This window comes from Cynoglossus semilaevis, chromosome 13, assembly GCF_000523025.1.
Source record: "Cynoglossus semilaevis isolate Cse_v1.0 chromosome 13, Cse_v1.0, whole genome shotgun sequence".
Taxonomy (NCBI): Eukaryota; Metazoa; Chordata; class Actinopteri; order Pleuronectiformes; family Cynoglossidae; genus Cynoglossus; species Cynoglossus semilaevis.
Genome location: NC_024319.1, coordinates 5,431,576 through 5,448,384, shown reverse-complemented (window position 1 = coordinate 5,448,384; position 16,809 = coordinate 5,431,576). Strand labels below are relative to the sequence as shown.

The 16,809-nt window shown below is 41.8% G+C and overlaps 3 protein-coding genes and 1 non-coding gene across 7 annotated transcripts in view; 2 read left to right on the top strand and 2 right to left on the bottom strand.

Annotated features, from left to right (window-relative positions):
* LOC103388266 (brain-specific angiogenesis inhibitor 1-associated protein 2) overlaps positions 1-2,818 on the bottom strand; it is a 14,605-nt gene extending 11,787 nt beyond the window's left edge. The window contains exons 1-2 of one of the 2 annotated variants that reach the window (XM_025061399.1): positions 2,681-2,818; positions 503-574 (exon numbers count right to left, since the gene is read on the bottom strand). The gene's annotated coding sequence lies outside the window, so the exon portion shown is untranslated. Of the gene's footprint in view, positions 1-502; positions 575-1,814; positions 1,936-2,680 lie in introns of those variants that run through there. The other variant, XM_025061398.1, reaches the window with a different exon arrangement.
* On the top strand, positions 2,219-2,290 carry trnaa-ugc (transfer RNA alanine (anticodon UGC)). Its single transcript has one exon. It is a non-coding gene; the product is annotated as a tRNA-Ala (tRNA).
* On the top strand, positions 2,617-6,126 carry LOC103388265 (neuronal pentraxin-2). Its single transcript, XM_008323176.3, has 5 exons — positions 2,617-3,320; positions 3,689-4,070; positions 4,578-4,831; positions 4,979-5,158; positions 5,650-6,126. The coding sequence occupies exons 1-5, from the start codon at positions 2,649-2,651 to the stop codon at positions 5,857-5,859; spliced, it is 1,698 nt and encodes a 565-aa protein (XP_008321398.1). The 5' UTR covers positions 2,617-2,648; the 3' UTR covers positions 5,860-6,126.
* Positions 6,127-7,341: 1,215 nt separating this feature from the next.
* Positions 7,342-16,803, bottom strand: cyth2 (cytohesin 2). Of its 3 annotated transcripts, none has more exons than XM_008323180.3 (12): positions 15,677-16,803; positions 14,284-14,434; positions 13,216-13,282; positions 13,020-13,138; positions 12,828-12,908; positions 12,488-12,600; positions 11,977-12,125; positions 11,771-11,882; positions 11,143-11,219; positions 10,747-10,818; positions 10,499-10,653; positions 7,342-10,425 (listed from the first exon to the last, which is right to left on the bottom strand). In XM_008323180.3, the coding sequence occupies exons 1-12, from the start codon at positions 15,741-15,743 to the stop codon at positions 10,338-10,340; spliced, it is 1,251 nt and encodes a 416-aa protein (XP_008321402.1). In that variant the 5' UTR covers positions 15,744-16,803; the 3' UTR covers positions 7,342-10,337. The 3 variants fall into 3 exon arrangements, with proteins under 3 accessions (XP_008321402.1, XP_024917169.1, XP_024917168.1); XM_025061401.1 differs by lacking the exon at positions 15,677-16,803 and adding an exon at positions 14,813-14,975 and having other exon boundaries at positions 11,143-11,221; positions 11,770-11,882; positions 14,284-14,760; XM_025061400.1 differs by lacking the exon at positions 15,677-16,803 and having other exon boundaries at positions 11,143-11,221; positions 11,770-11,882; positions 14,284-14,977.
* Between the last annotated feature and the right edge of the window lie 6 nt (positions 16,804-16,809).

Below are 16,809 nucleotides of genomic sequence, written 5' to 3'. Positions count from 1 at the left end.
TAATAATGAGTGAACTTTTTCAGCTTCTATCACTGCACGGCCCACATTATACACCGGACCGTCACACATTCCTGTGCTGCCCATTCTCACAGGGAGGAGGAGGGGAGGGGGGGGACAGGGGGGGGCTGCATACAGGCCTGGTACCATAGGGGGCTCACGATGAACAGTACCACGTACTAGAACTAGTGGAAAGTAGAATCAGAATAAGGAGGATGTCAAGTGAATACTGGTGGTTATAGCGACGATGATGATGATAATAATTATAATATACATTATTATAATAATACATTTAGTATTTTTTTTAGTAAAACATTTTTTACTTTAAAACTTTAACCAGGGGTCACGACCCTAATGGGCTGCACAGGGTCATTGCAGAAAGCTGTAAAACATTTGTCCATTTTTTTTAACGACGTTGGGACAGCTGCAGAAAAAAAAGTTGAATATATATATTTTCTTCAATCACTACATTATTTATTTTTACTGTCAAAATTCAGATTTTTACCGTTTTCATGCACTGTAGTTGTGAGGCTCTCCCACTGGGTGGCAGCAATGCAACACGACTCCTGCAGCAGCCCTAATGGAGACGGAAAACCATTAGAAAAAAACAGTGAAATTTGAAGTTTTTCAGATACAATAAAAACAAATATCATTACAATTATATAATATGTTTTTCTCACCTTTTCTAATTATATGTTTTATAGTAATAATTTCCTGACAAGAAAATTAATTAATTAATTAAAAATATTTTTCAAAACATAATAAACATCCTTCAATTTCACCAAAAGATCACAGTGACTAGAAAATTAAGTTTATTCTTCCACAGGAGGCAACAACAAAAGAGGAGGAGGAGGAGGAGCAGGAAGAGGAGGAGGTGAAGAGCAGGGAGTTAATGAAGGGTGGTGACATAAGGAGAGTAAATCTCCCTCAGTCTGATCAGTGTGTGAGAGGGGGAAGCTGCTGAACACAGAGACTCAGGTGAGTTCATTTATGTTCAACATAGATCAGATCTTGGTCTGCTCTGACCAGGGGTCATTCATTTAACTGATCATAATTAGACGTTAATTAATTATTTCTTTAAAAACTGTTTTAAATGAATGACAGGTTTCTGTCTGTGGTTTTTAGTTTCGTAAGAATTTTTTATTATTATTTTTCTTCTTTATCTGGATTCACTGGTTTGATCTGATAAAAATTATTTTTGTTCTTATCTGGATTCACTGGTTTGATCTGATGTTCTGTGGTTTACGTTTTCTTTTCTTTTTCACTTTTATGTCTGAAAAACAAACCACAGATCAAATTCTGACACACACATAGATACACGTACACACACGCAAACACACACAGTTAAAAAAACACATTGTTCGTAGTAGTTGCAGTACTGTTTAGTGTAGAATACTCGTCTGTACTGCAGTTGTACTGAGACTAAACTGACCGGTCAGTTTCTTCGCTGTCACACGACTTTGATGTCGTTTTACATTAACTGCACAAATGTGTGTGTTTAAAAATATATGTGTGTGTGACATCACTGAAACTACATAATCACAGGCCTTAAACATCACCTCCACCATATGGTCAGTGGATTACACACACACACACACACGCGCACACACAGACTTATCTCTCACTGAGGCAGAACAACAGTCAGTAATTAGGTTAATAGACTGACCTGTGGCTGAGATTGAACTCAGAGTTGACACGACTCTCTGCCCCCCCCTCCAGTCCCCCCCCACACTGACTGTGGACCACTGACTGTTGACCACTGATTGGGGACCACAGTCAGTGGTCCACAGTCAGTGGTCCACAGTGTAATTTCTTACTGTTAATGAGGTGATTGTTGTGGAGGTCGCAGCAGTTTGACCTTTAAGATGTGTCAGACGTCTGGGTGGTGGGAGCACAGCGGGGGGGGAGGGTGGGGGGGTGTCTTCCCTCCGTTGAAGGACTGTTGGACCTCCTCAGGAACCCGTCGACTAATTCTGGTCTGTAAATCCAGTCTTCAGACCGACCTCTGGCCAGGAACCGTCTTTGATCTGGATTAGTCCCGGTCTGGACAGGCTGCGGTCGTCCTGGCACAGACCTGGGCCATGTGTAGTTGCAGGTCAGACGGCGAGGGCACAGACGTCACGCTGAGGTGATCAAACGACGTCACTTCCTGTTGGGATTTCCAAGTCTAATAACACTAAGGTCGCGGGTCCAATTCCAGTACGGGCCTTTATTTGTGTATGGGGATGTAGCTCAGTGGTAGAGCGCATGCTTTGCATGTATGAGGTCCTGGGTTCAATCCCCAGCATCTCCAATGGTGCAACTGAGCAGAGGTCCATGTGCTGTGCATCAGTGACAATAATTCACTTATTGGTCATAAGATTTTTTCAAGATTAAAAAAGTTCATTTTTCTGACAGTCGACTTGTTGTTCTTCAGACTTGAACCTCCTGCTGACACGGACCTGTCTGTTTGGTCTTTCAGGTCATTATCATTCATCTGAGTCCATCACTGGTCATTATCAGGAGGACTGATGTCTACAGCAGACCAACAACACAGTCACAACAGTCCAAACTGTTGACTGACTGACTGACTGACTGACTGACTGACTGACTGACTGGGGGCCACTCTGGGACTGGAGCTTCTCTTCTCAGTGTTTCTGGCTGAACTGTGGATGGAGATGTTGAAGAACTCTCAGCTTCTTACCTCTGTGTTTCCTCTACCGCTCCTCCTCCTCCTTCACCTCCTCCGTGGAGCAGCTGCGAGCTCAGGGTCCGGCTACGACTATGGCGACCACCCACGCTTCATTTGCACCCCGGTCCCCGCCGATGCCGACCCTTCCTGCTTCCCCACAGCAGGTCCAGGCGGATCAAGCCATCAAAGTGCACCTCCTGCTGGCTGGAGGGGGGCGAGCGAGGAGGCCAAAGCCACTATCCTCCACCTGAGGGAGAGCCTGGTGCAGCAGAGAGAGACCATCCTGGACCAGAGGGAGACCATTAGGGAGCTGACGGCCAAGCTGGCTCTGTGTGAGGGCTTCAGCCGCGGAGTGACGCCTCACGACGACCACCACGGCTCCGACCTGAACTCCCATCATGCAGAGGGGGCCGGCCATCACCTGTACACAGACGAGAGGCACCATAGCAACCAGCAGGGTCACCATGGAAACAACAACTTCCTACCGGACTCACATCACCAACACCCTGATGGAGGGCCGCCCTCAGACCGAGGCCACGACAGCTCCAACCAGGGGAAGGATAAACATGTGACACCAGGAGGCGTCGCGTCGTCTCAGCAGCAGATGGAGAGGATGCTGCAGGCGCTGAAGGAGCGGCTGGAAAACCTGCAGGTGAGGGAACTTAATTCAGAAAAAAAAAATCAGATACAGGTGAAGTAAAGTCGACATAACTGAGTTAAAAGACGAAACGTAAGGAGAATTTAGAATTTTTCAGTTTGGAAATACAAACTTCATAAAATCTCCAGAAGGTAAGAAAAGTACTTTTTGTTCCTGGGAAGGAAATGTACCTTGACTTGACCAGTTTGTCCATCAGCTGTTAACAGATTCAATCTTTATAAAAGGTTTTGAGGTTTTGCTATTTCTCTTTTTAACATTTGAAAGAAAATCCATGTTTTTTCTCATTTGTTTTCCTGCAAATAAGTACTAGTAATGAAGTGTTGAAGTGATGAAGACCTCCCTCTCTGTTCTCCTCCTCACAGAGGAGGAACACGTCCGCCTCTTTCTCCAGCTCCCTGAAGGAGCTGCTGCAGAGGAAGGTGAGCTCCCTGGAGCAGCAGCTGCACCATGACAGTGACCACAGAGATCCTCATGATGGCGCTAGTCACCATGATGCAGAACACCCAGACGACCACGGTGAAGGACACCGGACTGGTCACCACCGCACGGGCGACCAGAGCTATCACCATGACGACAACCACAACAGTGACCATCAGGATGGCGGTCATTATCACCATGACGATGATGATGGCGATCATCATCATCAACACAGTAATGAAGCAGACAGCCACAGTTACTCACCACACACCACTGGTCTCCACTCCAACAAACTGGACCACGTTCTGGACCAGCTCCATCTCTCAGGTGACACCAGACAGACGAGTTCCAGCAAAAGGCTCTGGAAGAAACTTTTCTTTTATATATATATATATTACATTTAATCAATGATTCATTTTTTAAATTTTTTGTTCAATATTTCCTATAAAATGTGTAGCTTTAGCTCGCTAGAAAACGCAACAAAACATCTGTTGACGAAGAAAAAAAAAGGAATGTACATCACGACATCACACCAGTTGAATTATAAATTATTCAGATATGACCTTATGGGCTGGAGTCAAAAAGTTCTCAGACAGATTGGAATATGGTGGGCTTTAATTATGAAGCTAAAAAAAAAAACTAAAATCTACTTAATTTTTTTGTTGGGGGGCTGAAATGAAAATTCTATGTTAAACTAAGGTTTTTAAAAAATGTGACGTTTGCTTTGTTTTCAAAATGTTTTATATTTGAGGGTTAAATCAGTGATTTAGACTAAAAAGAATAAAATATATTATTATTGACTGAATTAAAAATGTCGTCCTTTCCTGAACACAGGATCCAGCCAGAAAAGCTCCAGGACTCCTGACTCCTTCCAGCTCAGTTTCCCCATAAGAACCAACTACATGTACGGGCAGGTGAAGAGGACGCTGCTGCAGGAGATCTTCGCTTTTACCTTGTGTCTTTGGATGAGGACGGACAAGGACCAGAGCATAGGGACACCCTTCTCCTACTCCGCCCCGGGACAGGCCAACGAGCTGGTCCTCATTGAGTGGGGGGACAACCCTTTGGAGCTGCTGGTGGACGACAAGGTGAGGGGACAGAAGTTGACTTTGACCTGAACAGAAAACTAACAACACAACCGTTTTACTAGTTACTGTTGGGACATATTTATTTGGTGGTGCATCATGGGATTTCCCTGGGGTTCCTCCTCATTTCTGTTGTCCACTCCACCTCAGGCCGTGACGCTGCCTTTGTCTCTGAGTGACGGACAGAGACACCATGTCTGTGTGACCTGGTCAACGCGGGACGGACAGTGGGAGGCTTACCAGGACGGAGTCCAGAGAGGAGCAGGGAACAATCTCTCCCCCTGGCGTCCAATCAAACCTGGGGGTGTCTTCATCCTGGGACAAGAACAGGTGAAGATGGCAGAAAAACAAAGATAAATCTGGGATCGAGTTCAGCTGTTAGAAGAAGAATTGAATTATTATATTAGAGCAGTTTTCCAATGTTCATCTGCAGCACCCCCTTTGGTGGAAAGGCCCATTGTCAAGCCTCCTCTCAACAAAAACATTTAAAGCTATTGGCTATGTCGACTTATTCCAAGCATTTAGGCACAGGGTGCTGAGCCATTCAAACAAAACATTTAGCATGTAGCTTAGCTCAAGCTAGCTAACTGCAAAAACCTTTTAGAACAAACTTTTCCTGTAGCGTACAAAACTGCTATTCTTGTTAAACAAAAGAAATAAAAATTAGAAATCAGTGCACCTGTGCTAGCATAGCCCCTGCGTACCCTCGGTCTCCCCCTCCCCACAGTTTGGGAACCATTGTATAAGAGTCATGTGTCTTAAAACATTGGACACTTTGGTTTGTTCAGTTCTGTAGGTTAAAAATGTTTTTGTTTCTTCAGGACATCCTCGGAGGGCGTTTTGACGCCACTCAGTCGTTTGTGGGCGAGATGTCGGACGTCCACATGTGGTCACATGTCCTGAGCGCTACTGATATCCACAGCCTGGCTTCCTGCGGCAGCTACCTGAGAGGCGACGTCATTGCGTGGTCTGACACAGAGGTGGAGCTTCATGGAGGCGTGTCAAAAATACCCTTCGACCCCTGTCACTGAGAAGCATCAGAGAAGAACCAGGACTCCTGGACTGAGCTGGGTCACTTTGACTGACTGGTCATCGTTCAGCTGTGCTTCCTCCTTTTGAGTATGAACTTGATCATTCACCTGTTGTTTTGTGAGTTGCAATAATTCAAGTTCAAATTAATTAAGTTTATATTCTGAGGTGAATCATCAAAGAGGCCAAACTGTGGTACAGTGGTTAGTTCTCTTGCCTTACAGCGACATCTTTAACATTCACACAGTAAATCTGACCGTAAGTGGTTGTTTGTCCTCGTAATGGACCGAAAAGCTGTCCTGGGTGAAACACCTCCCTCTGCTGGTGACTGCTAGGACTGGCTCCAGTCGCGCTCCGTGACCCTGTGAAAAAAACAAGCTGTAAAAAGTAACAAAAAAAAACACACTAGATTTTCTTGCATTTTTTATATAAGAATACAGGTATAGAAGTTTTTTGTGAGGTTCTTCGTGAACATATGAATCTCAATCATCAGTTTATGACACGTCTGAACACGACTGACATATTGGTTCGTTCCTGTTACTACGAGGGTCTGAGTTCTGTTCTGTGATAAAGTAATAAATAATGTAATTTAGGACGATACTGAAAGAATAACGTGGTATTTGTTTGTTTTATTGTATTTCTTTTTAATTTTGGGTTATTTGAATGATATCCATGAAAATACAGCTAATTTACCAAAGAAACTGTAGGACTAACGAGTTCAACGTGTATTTTTTATATTGTGAGTCATTGATAAACTGATATACTGTACGTCTGTACTTTGAAGAAATAGCGGAATGTTTGGTGAATAGAACTTTGTCTCATTTAATAGATAATTATCACAATGTTGGTTTGAAATTGTTTTAAAAACTCTGTATCAAACAAATTATTTTTTGGTGTGTAGTCCATGACGTCATCGTTTTTTCATCGCCATTTTGGGCCTTTTCTGTACACTTTGTTTTGGCGCGCTTTGAATAAAGTGCCAGGTTAGAACTCCTGTGACGTCTTGCTTCCACAGATATTGGTTTAAAAACATTTAAAGGTGTACTCAGTTTGAAACAACACAATATATACATTTTACACGGATAAAACAGGTACAAAACTTCTGTTAGAACAAAGTCTAAATATGACTTACCAGGTAAACGAACGAGCGGCGGGGGTGATGACGTCAATCCCAGCTTTCACATTATTGGTTGAGTTTTCATGGGCGCCGATTTATGGTGGCGGTTGCTCGGCAATCTCCGAGTTTGTTCGGAACTCTCCGTTGGTGCTGCGACCCTGAATCACCCACAGAACCGGCACCTATGATTGAGTTTATGGACAGTTAGAGGAAACCCACGGAGAGAACTCGCAAACTCCAAACACGAGAGATGAACCGGAGAGATGAACGGCACGTACCAGTACACGGCCGCAGACTCACGCGTACACAAGGTCATTTTTTGGTAATAGACAAATAACCAATCAATGAGCACAACATCAGTCACGTGTTTCATCTCCGTTCACTGTTTTATTGTTCCACAGTAGCTTACTGGCACCAACGTATCATTGTTTTCTTCTTGCTACATTTACAGATGATCAACTCGTCATCACCTCACAGTAAATAAAAAATAAATAAATACAAAATCCAGGTGTTTTCATTAAAAAGAAAAAATAAAGTGTGGGTGTGAGAGGAATCGTTACCTGTAGGGGGGGTGAGAGGGCAGTTTTGGTTGGGTTCGTTTTAGTGTTCATTCTCTTGTCTATATGGAAACACCTTAGTTTTTTGTTTTTGTTTTTTGGCAACTATGCACATTTTAAAAAAAGAAGGCAGAGACCTACTGACGGCCAGCGTGATGGAGACACACGTGTTAGAGCGCCACCGTGAGGCCTGTGTCCGGTAGGTAAACAGAAGAGACAGAATCACAGATCTATGTTAGGACAATGAGTCGCATGCATCGTTTTTGAACTGTCTTCATCCAACAGCATACTTCAGTGGGTACGGGTCAACCAGTAGAGGGTGCTACAGAGTACTGAAGCATTCTTACCAAAAATGAAAAAAAAAGAAAGAAAAACGCTTAAGTTGATAAAGTGCAGTAATTATTTTCCCTACCATTAAAAAACATCGAAAAGAAAGAACAGTTTATGAGCTGGATGTTACAGAGCCCCAAAAGGAAAAAAAAAATTAAAATCAAAATTTCAACGTTTCACATGAAAGTTTCAGGTGAACACCAGTAGGGGCGCCATATGATGTTGAAGATCTACCACCTAACGAAAAGTAAAACCTAGTTCTCTGTCATTACATCTAAAATACATCCGTCACGTAACAAATAAAAAAATGTCATTAGTGTTCCTTATTTGGTCGTTCTTCATTCAGGGTCGACTCTCCCGTCACTGCATGACAGCAGGAAGTGGATCTAATGTGTTCTCTTGTGCTTTCCTGAATCTGAGCACAATCTGGATGTAAGTCCGTCTACAAACGTCTTCATATCTTAATTTCAAACATAACTACGATATTTCGATTTAAATCAGCTATTCCGAGGTTAACGCAGAACACTACCGCTAACTTCAACTCAGTGCACTAGCATGGTCAAGAGACGAATCAGTGCCTACGACCGACGCCTCCATTTGTCAACATGCACGTCTACAGTAGCTCGTACAAAAATCAATCAGAGTCTAACAAAAGACGAGGAATAAATTAAATCATTTCTATGTGTACTGTAAACAAATATACTAACAGCTATTTACATTTAAAAAAAGAAAAAAAAACAACAACATGTACATAATGATGAGCTGCCCTTGTGACTCCCGGTGACTGACTGCAGTGGACGGACCGGAGTCTAACAGTGAGACAGTGTTCTGTGGTGTCGTGACAGCAGGGAATGGTTTATGATATGCTGCAGTGTCAGAGCGTCGCACCGTAGTGTAGGTAAGCTAGGTAAACACTAGCTTAGGGAGCATTAAGCTATAGGACGTGCGTGTGTGTGTAAGAGGTATTAACCTCCATTGACACATAGTGTTAGTTCTGTGGACTGGTTCCTATTCCTGTGTGTAGGACAGCGATTGTGTGCAGAGATTCTCAAACTGCGGTACTCAAAACAATGGTGGTACTTAGGCTCCCTCTAGTGGGAGAAAATAATTCCCATTAAGATTAAGTGAGCCACGAGCTTGTTATATAGTCACTCTTTCTGTGTACGTGTGACTTCAGAAGTACCTGCTCCAGTGTTACTACATGGTACATCATATCTTTGGTCAACAAATAGTCCTGTTAGGAGTACATTTGTTTTCTTAATATACTGGGCTGGTAAGTTATCGTTGTTCATACTGGCGGTACTTGGACTGGCAAATATTCTTGGAGTTTGTACTACTGCTCTGGGAGTCCTTTACACTACTAAATACAACAGCAGCTATGAAGCTTCCCATTAACACCCACCAAGAGTGGACGCATGACATGCACCAGTCCTCTTTGTATTATAATATACTATATACTTTAGTGTACTAAGACAGTATTTGTTTAGAGGTGAACAAATACCAGCATTTATGAAGCCGTCCTGGGGATATTTACCTTGCAGTTAAATGTTAGTGTACTTCTTAAATCTGCTACAACACACATCATAAATCATTTGCTCTGCTTGTCTGAACAAACGTGAGTGACAATGGCGTGTGAGCAGCCAATAAAAAGGCGACGCCTCACACAGGCAGCATTCATGGGTCGGAGGAAGAATTCACAGGACCTGGTGGAGCTACTTGGTATCCTGAATTAGAAAAACATTCACACGGATGCAGATACGATATATGATCATAGTAATTATACATATGTATGTATATATACATACTGCATATATTTAGACATCTATATAATATATACAAAAAATATATATTATATATACAGTCTACATATATATGAATATATACATACATATATGAATGTATGTGCATATATAAATGTGTCTATGTGTACATATATAGACACAAATATATACATTTGTTTAAACACACATACATAGTAAAAAATATACTACTGTAAACAAAGATTTACTAAATAATAAAAATTTGCACTTCATCACAGACCATTTCTGATGAAGCGCAAGTCATTTTTCATAAGTAAAATTCCTAGAACTTTTCTTGTCTTGTTGCCAATTTCATGCCAATATATGATTAGATTATAGATTATAGATTTTTTTAAAGGCAGTCAAGAGTGAATATGAGGGGCTGTGACAGGTGTGAATATATCTGCATCGGTGTGAATATCAGAGTGTGGACATGTTTCACAGTTTAATGGACCCGTGGTGAGAGGACGTTCTGTCCTCCCTGTTTGTTTAGTCTGTTCTAACAGTATCAGTAGTGTAGACGAGGCAGCCACAGTGAGTGAGCCCGAAGCTCTGGAAGGTTCTGAGGAAGGTCAGGAAAATGAAGGCTACGGACAGATAACAAGGAGCGGAAACTCAGCGGTGTTGGAAGGAGGAATGTGAAGGACAGAGGAAGACGGGAAGAGTGAAGGGAACATTTACGGCTGCTCCTCCTTCTTCTTCAGCGAGATACGTTTCTTCCTGGCGGCCAGCATTTCGTAGAAGGGATCCACACTGACAGCAGATCTGGACAGAGGAACAGCGGGTGAGAGGAGGCTCCGTGTGTGGAGACACTCGTGTCCTTCATCTATGTACGTACTTGATGCTGTGAATCCATTCGTCCTTCTCCTCAGGTGTGGGGGCGGAGATACGGTAGACCATGTGGTTTCCTTCGACCACTCTCCCATCGGCCTCTGTCTTGCACGCCTTGATCAGCTGACCACGGTTGTTGGGGATGTACAGCTCAAAACAGTTCTGTGAAAAACAAATAACAAGAACTTCAACAACAACAACCACCACCTCTGAACTATAATATCATGTATTTGGTAACCAGGAATTCAAACCTACTGGTTTCCTGGGATCTTCAACCTCACGGATGCTGAGGTTTTCCAAAGGAATGATACCTCGGGGCTCCTTGTCCTGGTAGAGAGAAGACAAACCAAACACAGAGGAGGACTTGAGAACTCACTGATGTAAGCACTCACCTGCTGATACTGTCAAAGCCGTGGAGGAAAAATCCATTCTTTAAAAAAAAGAATGGATTCCTCCAATAGAAACCAAAGTACCAGAAGGGAATAAAGTGATAAAAAATATTTTAACAATGTCTAATTAATTATCTAATGCCTGGAGTCTACCTTTAATTTAATGAAAAGTACAAAAGTAGGTCAGTGTAGTAAAGATCTAAACTTGTTGTAAAGTGTTTGGATGTGGATGTATCCATCAGTGTCACACAGTCGTACTCACTGTGGTGTATTCAAAGTAGTAGAGACAGTTGTCTGTGAGAATGAACCACCTCCGCTTCCAGGTTTTCACTCGTCCCCCTGTCAAACAACACCACGGTCACAAAGATCATTCAAGCTGAAACACTACAGTCTACTACATATTTACTGTAAACTACTCTATGTGTACTACAGCACAGCAAGTACAACACAACAATTCTGACTGTACATACCTCCTGAGAAAACAAGCAGCAGCAGTAGAGGGTGGAAATCGCAGGGAAGAAGCAGACGTTAGGAGGGAGAGAGTATTTAGAGGGGGGGTCAAAGAGGTCAAATAGAGGACGAGAGAGAGAGAGAGAAGGAAGAGATCATGTATTAGTGACACACAGATCACAGGCCCCGCCATGCAAAAAAGAACCATCAGGTCTGTACACTGCTCGTGATGCACAACATGGAGTGACTCAAAGAAATCAGTCTGTTTTTCGTTTTTGTTTTTGCCACAGTGTGAGCTGACAACTCAGGTACAGAGAGGCTCAGAGTCAGGACAGCAGGTTCTCAAAGCATCAGGAAAAAGAAGAAGAGTTCAGCACCACACAGAACACGGTTTCATCATTTACAAGTGTATCTGTACAAAGGGTCAGACTTCATCTCACCGAGTTTTAGAAGCCAGCCTTCTCTGTCTGGGTTGAAGAAGGTGTGGGTCAGGTCGTTCCCATCGTCCTCGGGGATCTTGAACGGCTCGTTTTTGATGCTTTCGTAGAGATTCTAGAGTGGGAATAAAACACAGTGACATCAGGTCAGCAAAGAACCGATGTCTGTGCTACTGTCCACTGAGTTTAAAGAAGGAGGTTGGTCTGACTCTGAGCAGCTCCTCGGGCAGGTCGCCTCCCTCGTTGATGCCTCGGTTCATGGAGATGAAGCGGTCAACTCCGGGTTTGTCTCTCACGTTGGGATTATGGAGACTGGTGTTCAGCATAATGATGGCAAAGGACAGCACATAACACGTGTCTGGGGACAGAAGAGAAGAACACAGGCGTTCTGAGTCATGGGAAACAAATTTGGAGTGAAGGACAGTTTGTCTTTGTCTGATTACAACACAATTACCACGAGAGCTTCTTAAGAAAAGTAGTCAGGAAAACAACAGCACAGCGGCCTTATTAAAAACCTCTTAGAGCTCACATGTAGGTCACTTCTGGTAATAAGTTCATTGTTTCCCTCACATTATCTCTCTGCCCTGGCAGCGAACAGGAATCCAAACAACTGTACACCCCTGCGATCACTTCCTGTGATTCCACTGCACATAAATAGCCCCACTTTCCACACACTAAATGCCATCTGACTCATGACATGAGTGTTTGTTTTTGAATTACCCGTGCTCTGGAAGACACCAGGGTTGCAGTGACAGTATCTCTGCGCGAAAGCTTCCATCATTCTGTCAATCTTCTGGGCCTCGCCAGGCAAACGGAAACTCCACAGGAACTGTCTGTGGAAAAACAGGTCGAGGTTCGGGTCAGTCAAAGAGGAGCTGAAGAGGAGGAGCGTCTGCGTCTTTCATGTGTAACTGTTTTCTCTTTCGAGCAAGACGTGGCAACGAAGACGGGAATTTCCATTGTGGAAAGGAATTTGTGGATGTGGGAACACCAGGACAGCGGTCCAAGAGATTCTGTTCTTTGTTCAAAACATAAACACACAAAAGTAAACTCCTTTTACCTGAGGGCCTGGACAAGGTTCAGATCAGTGAACTCGTGGAGGTCCACGAAGGCCTGAAGAACTTTAATGTTGAAGTCGTCTCTGCAGTGACACAGCACATACATGAGTTTATTGACAGTGTTTTAAACTCTGTCTGTTTAAAACACTGACAGCAATGAGTAAAAAAAGCCAAACATTGGAGCAGTTTTTCACCTCTCTCCCAGGTAATCTCCTATTGCGGTCTTGTTGAGTCCTTCTCCTTTGTAGAGGAACTGAGCAATGTCCTCTGAAGTGTGTCGGAGAAGCTCGTTCTCCACCAGAAACACAATGCCCTGCAAAAGCAGAGTCGCTCACAGTGAAGCCAGTGCCGACATACAGGGGTTAAATGTGTAAGAAAGTTCAGATTTACCTTTTTTGGGTCCATGTTAAATTTCTTTCTCCCCATGGCCACATGTCTACTTTTCTGTAGAGTTTTACTGCACAAGAAAAATATATAAGTTTTTTATTGTGATCTGGCAAAGAAATGCAATAAATAATGAAAATGAAACCCAAATACCAGGGGTATATTGCGAACCTGATACCCTGTTACTTCTATCCAATACAACCAGCTGCAGTTCTGGGTCTTATTGTCCTCGTGGGGAGTTCATTTAAGTAGGTCAACAATGTCAACAGTGTGGAGGTTTTTTAACACCAGGGATGAAGACAGAAGACGTACTGTCAGATTGGTCTTACAATACGAGCACTGAATGCACGAATGTCTCTTCTCAGTTTAACAACTTTGTTGCTAAGATTTATTTAACCAACATTTTGTTCATTTTTGATTGAAACATTTAGTTGCGTTGCTCAGTGTGAGTGACACTGTGTTTAGTGGAAGAAGGAGACAATGTTTTCAATTGAAAATGTTCAGTTGATGTTAAAGCTCTGCTCACTTTCTGTTCTGTCAACCTTGACCTTGTTGTCAACAAAACTGTGTGACAACAAGGTCAGTTAGAAGACTCTTTGTTTAACACTAAAAATTTAACTTTTGGATCAAAACACTTTGTTACAAAAAAAGAAAATGAATCTGGCTGTAAAAGTTTGTAATATTTGTGTGTAAATATATTATTATACAATATCTGTGTCCTATAGTGTGTAAACTACACACTACCCATCACCTAGTTACCCACAGAGCTGTACCATCATACCATACAACACTGCCTTCTAGTTTATTGTGTATTCAGTGAAACCAAACTTAAAGAAGTATCTGTGACAGTACTCAAATGAAAATACTCGTATTGGCTTGTAAAAATACTATCATGACAACAGTACCAAATACAAACACAGCCACTTGACTCTCACTTGAAGTCATGACCACAGCATTGGTTTCAAATTATCTGCAGCCAAAGTATCTGTCCACTTTCCCCTAAAAATAACCTGATGGTCTTTGTGTGGAAATACCATCCACACAGATGAAAAAGTGGAGCGTGGATTTTCTTACCTGCCCTCTGTGCTGGTCTCAAGTCCCTCTACCTCCAGAATGGCTTCTCTTAATTCCTCCCTGAGCCTCTGGATCTCCTGAAGTAGGACACCCTTCCTCCTGCGGATGTCCTCCAGCTCAGAACGCTCCTCTGGGCTCAGGTCTACAGGGACTGTGGGGAAAGTGAAGAACAATTTCTCCATGGCTGCTAATAACTGTGCCCTGAAAACCTGTGGCAAGGTTGCATTTGAGAAACATAAAACCCTTAAAAGCGCAACTATATTAAGAACTGCATTGTTGTCAAACTGGCTCTGACCAATCTGTCCTATTAATAACTCACAATATAAAAAGAGGAGGAAGTGGGAAACAAGGAGTTTCGTTTTTTTTTTGTTAGAAAACAAAGGGCATATTGGTAGTGAGCGCAAGGACTGACTCCCATTTGAGGCGGATAAATAAGAATGTTTTTATGAGTGCTTTTCTAATTAATTAAATTCCAACCTAGTGTGCTTCAAACAGTATTGCTGTTACAAAAATAATAGTTTCCCCAAACCAGCATTAAAACATTTCTGTGTAACATACTGCAATCACACAACATGAAAGATTCAAGACAAGGTTAAATGAACGATTTCCAGACTTGTATAGGAAATATTTTTTATAATTTTCATCAATGCTTTTAAGTTACAATTTTATCTGTATTTTAGTTCGTTGACTTGATATCCTCAACACTTAACACATCTTTTTGTCTTCTTTTAGATAGGAAATCATTTTTATAATTTTCACCCATTTTCATCAATGCTTTTAAGTTACCATTTTATCTGTTTATTTTAGTTCGTTGGCTTGATATCCCAATACTAAACACATATTTTGTCTTCTGGACTTGCTTTCAATATTTGTAGAACAAATGCATCCACGTTTTTCTTCTGAGCCAATCTTTTTAAAAAACCACGTTGGCTGAAAATCACAATCGAATCATTACGGCCGCTAAATTCTGCGGTGCTGGTAAATAAACAGCTGTTCTTCTACAACACCCAAACCACGCCCACAGTCTGTATTTACGCTGCGGCTTGAGTCAGACTGCAGACGTTTCAATTTATGCGAAGATTTACACCAAACATGCCGTTCTTGACTATTAGAGAGTGGGGGGGTAAAAGTAGTACATGTCTGTCGACGTTAGCATCCGGCAAATGGTCAATATTTAGTTTTCGCAAAGCTATGCTAACAAGACGAGTAGGGCGTTATCTAAACTTGTTTATTCGAAAAGGTGATATAATGGCGACCGTAGTTATAATTCATCGAAGTTCGCGGACGGTGTAACTCAGATATAACCTGCGTCTCACTATATAAAAAAAGAAATAATAGAACTAGCCACAGGTTAGCCAGCGCTAACCTGGCAAACAGCTAGTCAAATACTCACTGTAGTCCAGCTCATCCATTTTTGGCGCTTTACTTTTAGGCATAAATGTTTCGCAGTCGACTGTCATTCAACACCAGTAATTTAGGATATATGTTTAAATATATCCTCAAAGCCGACTAGAAAAAAAAATAACCAGAGCCCCGATATCGAAACACTGCACCGGAGACAAAAGAGGTGGCAACACCGGAAATAACGTTTCACTATCAGAATAATACATCCGGCCAGTAGTTCGTTTTTGTATTCAAAATAAGACGCTGTAGTACAAGAAGTTCGAAGAAGGTTGTGGTTAATAATGTAAATATGTTGTCGAAATATGACGAAAAATGTAAATGCATTGTTTTCAAACACCGTGTGTGGCCAAACTTCTTAACATCATGGAGTTTTTTTTCAATTACTTTTTTGAAATAAAACAAACGAAGAAAGACAAAGGTTTGAGGAAAGTTTTACTCCACTTTTCTATGGTCAGGTTTAACAGTTTGCGATCAACAGCCAGAATTTACAGGCTTTTGTGTTTACAAAGGCATTGATTTGTCCAGGCATGACCATGACATACAGTATTTTGAAGACACCCAAGCAGTTGACATGACACCACTGCTCCACCGCTCATGCTAATGATTTATTCAGGTTATCAGATACTTGTTTTCATACTGATTTCTTAAGTGCTGCAATTCTTTGCAAAATTCAAATAACAATATATTTTATTTTAGTCAGAACTTCAATATTTGAAAGTAATGTTCTCACAATTTTCTTTTTAAATTTAAAACCCAAATCTAACATATGAACAGATTATTTAAGCTGCTGACTAATTAGTCACATTTGTTTGTCTTTGTCCAGTTGATCTACCTCTTGATTAAAAGTCTAACAACTGACTGTTGCTGGACCTAATAGTTTATTTTTAAATGTCTTAAATGTATTGTAATCCATCAATACTACACTTCAAAAGCTACAATTGTTCAAAAATACTTTTTTAGGCTAGGAATGTTACTACTCATGAGATCTGAACGACACAAATAGCACTTCCATTCTACAGAACAGCGACTCTAAATCCACTACAGAATCTGACTGTCTTCTAACCTTGAGATTTTTCTTTGCTCCAACTCAACCTAATGTGCAAACTAGCTGCAATTCCTCCT

Bases quoted from the DNA above. Each gene is read 5' to 3' on its own strand.
- LOC103388265 (XM_008323176.3), top strand. From the start codon at position 2,649: ATGGAGATGTTGAAGAACTCTCAGCTTCTTACCTCTGTGTTTCCTCTA. The intron at 3,321-3,688 runs GTGAGGGAACTT...TCCTCCTCACAG, and splicing joins AGCGGCTGGAAAACCTGCAG to AGGAGGAACACGTCCGCCTC. The intron at 4,832-4,978 runs GTGAGGGGACAG...ACTCCACCTCAG, and splicing joins AGCTGCTGGTGGACGACAAG to GCCGTGACGCTGCCTTTGTC.
- cyth2 (XM_008323180.3), bottom strand. From the start codon at position 15,743: ATGACAGTCGACTGCGAAACATTTATGCCTAAAAGTAAAGCGCCAAAA. The intron at 11,883-11,976 runs GTCAGACCAACC...TTCCCACTCTAG, and splicing joins TGCCCGAGGAGCTGCTCAGA to AATCTCTACGAAAGCATCAA. The intron at 10,654-10,746 runs GTAGGTTTGAAT...TGTTTTTCACAG, and splicing joins TTGAAGATCCCAGGAAACCA to AACTGTTTTGAGCTGTACAT.